We start from the raw sequence: 11,455 nt of genomic DNA on the forward strand, positions 1-11,455 counted from the left end.
TTTTTAAGACTAATCTCTGAAACATTCTCCGAAAAAAGGTGCAAGAATTACATAAATGCATATCATCTCCAATTTTGTGTACCAGCAACAAATAAACTTAGATATTAATTTCCCTTTTAGCACATCCATATTATTATAGTATTCTCCTTCAGTGAACGGTAAGCTCCAATTCAAAATCAGGCAAATAAACTGGTACAAAGAGAAATAAGTTAGATATATGTTGTAGCATAAGATTACAGTGAAGAAATTGTAAAGCAATATCTTCTGACGATCATTGCAGAATTTCTATCATTCCTAAACAATAAGATACTGATGGATATTTTTGTAAAAATCTCGTATGAAAAGGGGAATCAACATCAAGATGTTCTTCCTATGCTTGAACAGCAAGCTCCTTGTTGGTTTATGCATCAAGAGGCAATAAGCTTCAAAGAGTGAACAAATACACCAATATATCAGAGGTCATATTCCAGGGAATAGCTTAATAAAAAACATTTGAAAGTTATAAAAGCAAAATTCAATGGTATGACTGAGCAGCTTGCTATGGTTGATTGGAGACAATCTTCAGGACATGAAAGCAAAAGCTACAGAGAGTTTGTGACATTGTTGACACCGTTGCTTACCTTTTATGCTTTGAACAAAAAAAAAAGGAGTAGCTGCTATATATTTTGCTTTGTTCTGTTTATCATATGGATAATGTTACAAATGAGTCGTACACATTTGAAAATTTTATTTACATCATGGCACTCTGCAATTATTGCCGAGACTATTTATCAATGGTGCTTGGCTGAAACGAGAACACACAACAGAGTGCACAACTGGAACCGAGAATACAATGAAATGGAATGGAAGGAATTTATATAGACAGAACATCCTGATGAAGAAGCAACCATAGCCAACATCTTTCCTCTCTACTTGATCTAGGACCAGACGAAATTGCACATTGCACCACGAAAACAAAAACCAATCTCTTCCCACATAACCAATGGCCGATAGCAGCATCAATCCAAACTGTCTTTCATACACGAGAACAAGAGTATGCGAATCCATGAAAGGAGAATTGGAAACTGAACACTGACCTTGGATTGGGTTGGACTCCCCGTGAAGAACACATGACGTTCTCTCTCTCTCTCTCGTGTGCTTGGCCTGTGTGGGGTGGGGGGTCTCTCTCTCTCTCGTTCACTTGTGTGCGTGGCCTGTGTGGGGTGGGGGATGGAAGAAAGAAAACGATGAGATAGAAATATGTTCCATCGCCGGCGAGGCACTTGTAGAGACCGTGAGGTGCCAGGGTCGCAGAGGATGCGAAAGCGCATGGAAAGGAGGATCGTCGAGGTTGCAGTTGGTAAGGACTCGGTGGTCAGAGCGGCGACACGTTAGTGGAGGTTGAGTCGATCGGGGAGGACGTGGGCAGCGGCGGAGGGGTATCTAACGGCAATGGGCGGAACGGCACAAGGGATCGATGGTGGGGCGGCATGAGCGTGATGCCTAGGGTCGGCCGGCGGCGCACTGGTGGGATGCGGCGAGTCCATAGCTGGAGGCAGCAACCTTCAGCGAGGTGCGGCTGTGGAGGTCGAGCGGCGGCCAAGGAGCAGAAGGACGGGCTGAGGATGGGGGCATGGGGCTGGGCGACAACGCTAACCCTAACGCCACCGCGCCAGACCGTCTGCTTGTGTTGTAGGCTGGCTCACGAGGGCTGGGCTTCGGCCCATGTGCTTGGCGAAGCGGAGGAGAGTGCTACGTACGACTGGACGACGAGCGAACGAAACACTAGGTTCGACGAAACGTAAGAGGGGAAACGGAACCCTCCGTTTGTTTTAGGTAGTAGAGATTTGGTCGGTTGCACTCCCTCCGTTGATATCTATGGCGTGCTAGAGACACGCTTGAATCATTTCCCACTCCCTCTCATGTTCCCCTACTGATTCGGAGATTTCTCTTACGTACATGTTCTTCATTCCCTGTTCTTGTAGGAATGTTCTGCATACATATTTTTCTTATCATTAATAGTCTCACAGCATCATCAGTCAGGAGAGCTGGAAAAGGAATTCAGTTGGACAACTCCGTGTGTTGGATTGGAACGAACCAGTCTACAAAGCCTACACATAACATAGCCCTCATTTCTCAAACCGGGGGAACGCCCATCAGAATGAAAATCTAGGAAACAAAATTCGCTAATCAGTCGATCCGGCTAAACCTAAGATTCAGCTCACAGAAGCAAATGCGGCATGTCCTCCCGATGAGTTAGCTTTGAGTTGCCCTTGGTCAGTAGGAAGCCTCCTCAGCAACTTGTACAGGCCGAAAACATTCTTGTGCTCCCATTGGTATGGTATGAAGAACGACCGGTATAGTGCCGGCGAAAGCTCTCTGTCTAGAAACGGTAGCGACGCCAATGTCTGGAAGAGTTTGCAAAATAATTATCAGATGCAGAACTCACATTTAACGCATTGAGATAATTTAGAGTACTGATTTACCTCCCATGTTGACAGGTCGTTTCCACGAGAGGGGTAAGGCCGCCTCAGATCAAGCTCCATCAGTAAGTTGCATGCTCCAATGTCCTTCAACTGCGACCAAAAAAGAGCAAGCGTTACAGAGTATCATCAGAGGAAAAGGTATGTCGTAGAACTTCTAGGAAAGGGGAGTACATATTGCTTGTCGGAGGCCTTGTTCTTGGTATTGAAATAAGATGGAGCAGCAGTGGTGCCTCCCAGGGTTTCGTTGAAGGGAAATGGGAGAAGGCCTCTGAAACCGTCATCTATCCAGCGAACTTCGCTGATATAGGAGGGTACGAAGAATGACGAAGGATAGCGGTGCCACTCACTTCCAACACACAGAATAGATCCTGTGCAGAAACAGGTTATAGCTAGTTAGTTCAAAGAGCTTTATGCTGTCAACATATCAAGGATAATAAATTTTTACTGAAGGTTTGCTCGATGCTACATAAATATGCTTAAAAACTAACGTAACGGCTGCATTTGTGGAACTACCTCTACAATAAGGCAGCCCTATAGAATGAGGTTACAGCAAATCGTGGTAATAGATGTAACGATGAAAGCCATTTATTTCTCTGTAGTGTCTAATGCTACAGCTGACATGCCTAATAGCTGTGTATAATAGGCAGGTAAAGGCCAATACTATAAATGTTTATACAAGAGAAACCTGTTCAATGAGCATATAGTTAGGTCCTTACCAGGCCCAGTATCTTCATGATATTCTAGATGCTGATAGATTTGCAGAGGAGCACCGTATCCATTCAACATAGAGAATGTTCGGCTGTGTGAGGTGCACAAAATAAAGCCTAGGATCAAAGGCCGCAGACCCTTCGCTATCTGTCAAATATATCAGAAAATATAAAACCATCACCAGTCCCTAAAACACATAAGTGCGATAAAGGATGCCAAGCTAACCTTCTCAAAAATTGACTGCTCATTTGCATATTTGTCGTGGAAAAAGTAAGGAAAGCTGTCAATAACAGAAGCTGCTGCTACACATATCAATGGATAAATTGGATAGAGAAACCTGCACAAACAGATTGAGGAAAGGGTGTGGTTTTAGTTTCTATAGCTTTCATGCATGGAGTAGCATTAACCAGCAGGATTAGAAGAATATAAAGGACAGACCCAGTGCATAGAAGCTCCCACACAAGGTGGGGTCTGGGGAGGGATTATAAGAACCTAGTCTTACCCCTGCAAAGTGCAATGCAGAGAGGCTGGTTCGAACCCAGGACCTCTTGGCACAAGTGGGGAGGACTTCACCACTGCGCCAGGCCTGCCCTCGGATTAGAAGAATATATTAAATTTTTTTTGTTCATATAGTTACTTTTAGACAGCGCAAACAGGGTGTCATTCCTGTAGATCAAAAACAATGACGACAAGAATATACAGAAAACCAGTGGTTCTTCTAAACAATTATACACATACCAGAAAACTCTAATCCAATAGGTTACCAGTAGCAACTAGCAAATAGTCAGAATGGTTTGCATCACATAGGACTAGATTGGTTGGTTTGGCTGACCATGGAATACATAAAATTGGTTTCATATAAGCTGCTTAAAATTAGATTTATTGAATGTTAAGTTATATTAAGGGAACTCCGCCTATGTTGTCTCAACATAGCCGGTCCCAAGCCCGGGTAAAGGAGGAGGGTTGTGATAGGCTTGGCGAGCCAACGTAAAAACTCAGCCACTCTTATGGAGATGAAACCCAAAAGATTTTCGTTGGGGCGTAACCCTCTCAGCGACGCGCCACATCGGAACCCGGGTGTGGTGGAAAATGGGCAAGGGCCGGGCCGTCACTCCTCAAGTGGCGCGCCGTATCTTGATCCGGATACGGTGGCAAGTGAGCGAGGATCGGGTTGTCGCATCCTTAGTGGCGCGCTACATCGGCGCCCGGATGTAGTGAAAAATGAGCAAGGGTCTTCGCATTTGACTCGACGAGTGCGAAGGGTAAGGAAGCTAGCCGAGCCTAGGAGGATTCGCTTAGGTAGCTGGAACGTAGGGTCTCTGACAGGGAAGCTTCGGGAGCTAGTTGATGCAGCGGTGAGGAGAGGTGTTGATATCCTTTGCGTCCAAAAAACCAAATGGAGAGGACAGAAGGCGAAGGAGGTGGAGGATACCGGCTTCAAGCTGTGGTACACGGGGACGGCTGCAAACAGAAATGGCGTAGGCATCTTGATCAACAAGAGCCTCAAGTATGGAGTGGTAGACGTCAAGAGACGTGGGGACCGGATTATCCTGGTCAAGCTGGTAGTTGAGGACTTGGTTCTCAATGTTATCAGCGCGTATGCCCCGCAAGTAGGCCACAATGAGAACACCAAGAGGGAGTTCTGGGAAGGCTTGGAAGACATGGTTAGGAGTGTACCGATTGGTGAGAAGCTCTTCATAGGAGGAGACCTCAATGGCCACGTGGGTACATCTAACACAGGTTTTGAAGGGGCGCATGGGGGCTTTGGCTATGGCATCAGGAATCAAGAAGGAGAAGATGTCTTAAGCTTTGCTCTAGCCTACAACATGATTGTAGCTAACACCCTCTTTAGAAAGAGAGAATCACATCTGGTGACTTTTAGTAGTGGCCAACACTCTAGCCAGATTGATTTCATCCTCTCGAGAAGAGAAGATAGGCGTGCGTGCCTAGACTGTAAGGTGATACCTGGAGAGAGTGTTGTACCCCAACATAAGTTGGTGGTTGCTGACTTCCGCTTTCGGATTCGTGTCCAGCAGGATAAGCGTGCCAAAGTCGCTAGAACTAAGTGGTGGAAGCTCAAGGGGGAGGTAGCTCAGGTGTTCAAGGAGAGGGTAATTAAGGAGGGCCCTTGGGAGGAAGGAGGGGATGCGGACAATGTGTGGATGAAGATGACGACTTGCATTGTAAGGTGGCCTTGGAGGAGTTTGGAGTGTCCAGGGGAAGGAGAAGCGAAGATAAGGATACCTGGTGGTGGAATGATGATGTCCAGAAGGCGATTAAAGAGAAGAAAGATTGCTTCAGACGCCTATACCTGGATAGGAGTGCAGACAACATGGAGAAGTACAAGATGGCGAAGAAGGCCGCAAAGTGAGTTGTTGGTGAAGCAAGGGGTCGGGCATATGAGGACCTCTACCAACGGTTAGGCACGAAGGAAGGTGAAAGGGACATCTATAAGATGGCTAAGATCCAGGAGAGGAAGACGAGGGATATTGGCCAAGTCAAATGCATCAAGGGCGGAGCAGGCCAACTCTTGGTGAAGGACGAGGAGATTAAGCATAGATGGCGGGAGTACTTCGACAAGCTATTCAATGGGGAGAATGAGAGTTCTACCATTGAACTGGACGACTCCTTTGATGAGACTAGCATGCGTTTTGTGCGGCGCACCAGGAGTCTGAGGTGAAGGAGGCTTTAAAAAGGATGAAAGGAGGCAAGGCGATGGGCCCTGATTGTATCCCCATTGAGGTGTGGAAAGGTCTCGGGGACATAGCGATAGTATGGCTAACCAAGCTTTTCAACCTCATTTTTCGGGCAAACAAGATGCCAGAAGAATGGAAACGGAGTATATTAGTACCAATCTTCAAGAACAAGGGGGATGTTCAGAGTTGTACTAATTACCGTGGAATTAAGCTGATGAGCCATACAATGAAGCTATGGGAGAGAGTCATTGAGCACCGCTTAAGAAGAATGACAAGCGTGACCAAAAATCAGTTTGGTTTCATGCCTGGGAGGTCGACCATGGAAGCTATTTTCTTGGTACGACAACTTATGGAGAGATATAGGGAGCAAAAGAAGGACTTGCATATGGTGTTCATTGACTTGGAGAAGGCCTATGATAAGATACCGCGGAATGTCATGTGGTGGGCCTTGGAGAAACACAAAGTTCCAGCAAAGTACATTACCCTCATCAAGGACGTGTACGATAATGTTGTGACAAGTGTTCGAACAAGTGATGTCGACACCGATGACTTCCCGATTAAGATAGGACTGCATCAGGGGTCAGCTTTGAGCCCTTATCTTTTTGCATTGGTGATGGATGAGGTCACAAGGGATATACAAGGAGATATCATATGGTGTATGCTCTTTGCGGATGATGTGGTGCTAGTCGACGATAGTCGGACGGGGGTAAATAGGAAGTTAGAGTTATGGAGACAAACCTTGGAATCGAAAGGGTTTAGGCTTAGTAGAACTAAAACCGAGTACATGATGTGCGGTTTCAGTACTACTAGGTGTGAGGAGGAGGTTAGCCTTGATGGCCAGGTGGTACCTCGGAAGGACACCTTTCGGTATTTGGGGTCAATGTTGCAGGAGGATGGGGGTATTGATGAAGATGTGAACCATCGAATCAAAGCCGGGTGGATGAAGTGGCGCCAAGCTTCTGGCATTCTCTGTGACAAGAGAGTGCCACAAAAGCTAAAAGGCAAGTTCTACAGGACGGCGGTTTGACCCGCAATGTTGTATGGCGCGGAGTGTTGGCCGACTAAAAGGCGACATGTTCAACAGTTAGGTGTGGCGGAGATGCGTATGTTGAGATGGATGTGTGGCCACACGAGGAAGGATCGAGTCCGGAATGATGATATACGAGATAGAGTTGGGGTAGCACCAATTGAGGAGAAGCTTGTCCAACATCGTCTGAGATGGTTTGGGCATATTCAGCGCAGGCCTCCAGAAGCTCCAGTGCATAGCGGACGGCTAAAGCGTGCGGAGAATGTCAAGAGAGGGCGGGGTCGACCGAATTTGACATGGGAGGAGTCCGTTAAGAGAGACCTGAAGGATTGGAGTATCGACAAAGAGCTAGCTATGGACAGGGGTGCGTGGAAGCTTGCTATCCACCCCAACTTGTTTGGGACTAAAGGCTTTGTTGTTGTTGTTGTTGTTTGTAAGTTATATTAAGGGAGTTCAAATGTAAGAGTACAACTCAACTGTGTTAATGGGTACGCATAAGAAAACCAAACAAATTGACAAATTTGGAAGCTTATAGGTTAACGCACAGTTTGGGAACACCTCACTATTGCATCTGAACTCAGGAAGATCACACTAATTGACTGCTAGTTGTTACTGCAACAGTCAACAAGCAAACAATTTGAACTGAAGGGATACAAATAACATAAATAAACTGGAAGAAAAGGCACCCCTTGATGAATCAAATAAAGCTATCTAACCATGCAAGTGATACAGGAGTATACGCTACATTGATGCAGCTTCTTTTTAGGCTTACCAATAGACTAACATAAACGACTATTTCTAGTTGTCACTTGAAGTTGATTTCCTTATATTACATGTTAAACTGATTGATAAGATTGTTTTACACTTTGATGCTTACCTTTCTTCTTTATGCGCCTGCAAAGACATGAAAGCCAGCCAAATGTAGACAGGAGAGACAACTATCAACAGATCTGGGGCATATTTCTTCCTTGCAGATAGTGCAACCCCCACGAAAAGCAGAGCCAAAACAAATGCGAAATTGAAGTTATTGAATGCATTCCTGAAGTAGAATGAAGCCCCCTCTGTTCCGTACAAGTGACTTTCACCACCACCAAGCACATTATATTTTAGAAGATTGAACACGGATGATGTCCATCTACCATAGCTGTAATAATCAGCAACAACCGAAAGGACCTAGCACAAATTTGTGATAATCAGATAAAAATGGACTTTTTCACATCGTAAAATACTGATACTGTAATGGCGTTACTTACAAGAAGGCATAGTGAAGTCAAAAGTCCAGACAGAAAAACCCTTTTAAAATGTCCCCTGAGTAATGAGTAAACAGTGACAGGGAGAAACACCAAAATCGAGAAAGGCCAGCCAAGAATTACTCCAGCAGCTGCAACAGAGACTGCACAAGCATATTTCTCTAGAAGGAAGAGTGCCGATGAAAGTGTTACAGCATACATGGAGAACGAACTTGGCAAGAAACCTGCAATACAGATTAAATAAGATAAAGTCAATGTTCTAGTTTGAATAAACATCTGCAATAGAGCTTCCATATGGACATGGTAATAGAAATTGTAAGATGAGAAACATACTGGTACTAGCAAAGAAGCAGCCACTGGTTAAGCATAGCATTGCAAGGACATAGCAAGCAAGTCTCTTTCCATATCTTCTTGAAAGAGCAACTACCAGAACAGTTTCTGTTATAGTCGATAGAAGTCCAAGAAAGATTCTCACAGCGTAGAACACACGAACCTTTACAAGCACAGCAGAATAGGTCAAATGTGATTAACACTAGACAAAGATAGTGCAACTATAAGGGAATAATTAGCAGGTCTAACAAACGAGAATAAAGTACAGAGTAAAACGCTGCAAACCTTGTGTTCACCGCCAAAGATTGATGAAGCAGGACCAGCTACAAGACCATGAATGAAAAGGTACAAATATGACCTAAGAGCATGGTCGGAACTGCAAAACATACAATTATGGAGAATCAAAATCAAAGTCCTCCTATTGATGTCAATAATACAAAAAAAAACTTATTTGCAAAAAAATACAAAAAAACTTGCAGTTAGATTTATTGTCTAATAATCTCTAGTTTCTGTACAAATACACATGAAGTCCTCTATGTATGTAGGTGTACTCAAGGAAAAATCGGATAATATTGCAGGTCACAGGTGTTAAGCTTCATGCACTAGATATGCCATTACATATCATATATCCATGGAAGAAAAATTTCAGCCACAATTGCAGATGCCTTTCCTAATTTGAAATCACTATAATACAATCTTCCGTGTGTATAAGACAAGAATATCAGCAACCTAATGCCCATCAAACTGAGGTTCCAACCCCAATGAATGCAGAGCATTGGAACCTTTGTCTAAAATTCAAATGCACCTTCCAAATGGCATATTGGCATTTTAGAATAAGCGTTGGCAGTACATGTTAGTGAAGTATCAAAACTTAATTTTAAGCTTAGGAGATGCATAATACTGCCTCCGTCCCAATATAAGCGCCGTTGATTTAGTACAACTTTAGTACAGGGTTGTACTAAATCAACGACACTTATTTTGGGACGGAGAGAGTATGGCAAGGGTTGGTAAGTCAATAAATGATGTCATCAAAATACAGTTAAATTAACCATCATTTCTTAATTTCTGAAACAAACAATGGACCATTTCTGTCACTAAACAGATATCTTCTGTGCCGTGATTTCTACATCAAACAGCATCATGATTTCTACATTACTATAAATCAACCTTGAACTGAAGTCATCAAATACAGATAAACTAATGCCGTTTCTACCGTCATGACTTCTCCATCATAACCTCTACCCGACTAAAAATCTCTATTACTTCGAATCAACATTCCACAGATATTAAGGAGGAAGCGACGATTTTTTTTCCGTAACACTGAAACCATGGAAACAATTCAACAAACCCCAGCCACATTATCACTGGAACAAAACCTAAAATTTTGCATCTTCGACCCTTCAAATCACCAGATAAAACCAAGGCACTAAGCAAGGCATATGCAGCCAGGGTAAGGAAAGTGTAAACACTAATTTGTTTGTCCACTTTGAATCCACATTTAGATGCTCGAGCTGCGAACTTGCAAACTTCACTACTTCCACCAAACCTAGAGCACCATATTTCACAAGTGTTCTAGCTTACTAAGAAGCATAGGTGCTAGACGATCCCTTTCGGAACAGTAAACCTTCAAAATAACTGAATGAGCAAATGCATACACCCCCAAATCCCTTCAACAGTTCGATCAAACGATTCCATCAAATCCTCCTAACCATCCCCACTACACGCGACCATGGTAACCTGCAGCTGCCCCCACACCGTGAAGAAATCAGAGTAAATTATGCCGCACAGTGACGCGGATCTGTGCATCCCCACCAAAACCCACTGATGATCACTAGGCAAACCCCCAATAATAGCTCCCTCCTAACCCAAATCAGAGCACACCCATACATTCCTAAACCCCTGCCAATCCACTAGCACGAATCAAGCAACGAAACGGCCGGTACAGCTAGGGTTTAGACTAGTGGCTGTGAGGTCGGAGAGCGTACCTGTACTCCCAGGTCTGGAAGCCGGAGCGGTAGAGGAGGAAGTGGAGGGGCTCCCAGTAGTTAAACACCTCGTCGCAGTCGTGGATCAGGTTGGAGGACGCGCTCATGTGCCGGAGGAGCCCGAGGGCCAGGAACGGGAGGAACCACCGGATGCCCTCCTCCACCTCCTCGCCGTCGGTGCGCCGCCTCCTCTCCTTGGCCTCCTTGGAGTACCCGTCGTCGGTTAGCGGCGACGCCGCCGTGGGCCGCCGCTGGCGCGCCGACGAGAGAGACATGGCCGGAGCAGGGAGGCGAGGGTCGGCTCACTTGGTTCTTGTGGCCTTCGCTTCGAGACTCAGGACGGCGGAGGCAAAGGGTGAGTGTGACTAGAAGCTTCTGGATCTTTTTGCTCCTCTTTCGTCTAGTGAAAAAGGAAAAATTACAAATGGATCCCTGACTGGGTAGCTTTTTGAAATGATTCCTTCTCTCCCTGTTTCTTTCCATTTTCGCTTTCGGCCCTTCTTTTTAGGCTTCTTTACCAAAATAATACAGGGGCATGGGTTGAAACTTAAACCATAAGCAAAGAATAATTCCCACTTCACTGCAGATGGGGATTAAGAGCATCCACAACCGGAATTGGCAAATCCGGTCCCTTGAACGCCTGCGGACGCGTCCGGGCACGTTTGCGGGCACTGACCGGGCACCTCTTATATTTGCCCTTCTGCATCCGCGTATTTCATATCCGGCATCTTATATCCATACTACCCATGCACACGTTGATCTATCCTACGTGATCAAACGACGGACAACAAAATTGAGCTGCAAAGGAACACAAGATCGGATGCAAAAGGACATAACATACTTCACCACATCCAAAAGATCATAGTTCGTCCACACACAAGTTCATAAACTTCTACAACTAAAAACGATATAAACATTGAGGAGGGGGAGGGGGAGGGAATCACCACTTCCTCGCTGGGCCTTTGCCCTTTCAGTCGTCAGCGCAGCTGTAGGC

At 45.0% G+C, this 11,455-nt stretch overlaps 1 protein-coding gene across 1 annotated transcript; it reads right to left on the reverse strand.

The window, feature by feature from the left end:
• Positions 1-1,958: 1,958 nt before the first annotated feature.
• Positions 1,959-10,835, reverse strand: LOC119275446 (dol-P-Man:Man(6)GlcNAc(2)-PP-Dol alpha-1,2-mannosyltransferase-like). Its single transcript, XM_037556294.1, has 10 exons — positions 10,462-10,835; positions 8,762-8,852; positions 8,480-8,639; positions 8,150-8,370; positions 7,774-8,069; positions 3,399-3,510; positions 3,182-3,320; positions 2,637-2,833; positions 2,466-2,555; positions 1,959-2,387 (listed from the first exon to the last, which is right to left on the reverse strand). Exons 1-10 carry the CDS (start codon positions 10,734-10,736, stop codon positions 2,196-2,198), a joined length of 1,773 nt encoding a protein of 590 aa, XP_037412191.1. The 5' UTR covers positions 10,737-10,835; the 3' UTR covers positions 1,959-2,195.
• Between the last annotated feature and the right edge of the window lie 620 nt (positions 10,836-11,455).

This window comes from Triticum dicoccoides, chromosome 3B (genome assembly GCF_002162155.2).
Source record: "Triticum dicoccoides isolate Atlit2015 ecotype Zavitan chromosome 3B, WEW_v2.0, whole genome shotgun sequence".
NCBI lineage: Eukaryota > Viridiplantae > Streptophyta > Magnoliopsida > Poales > Poaceae > Triticum > Triticum dicoccoides.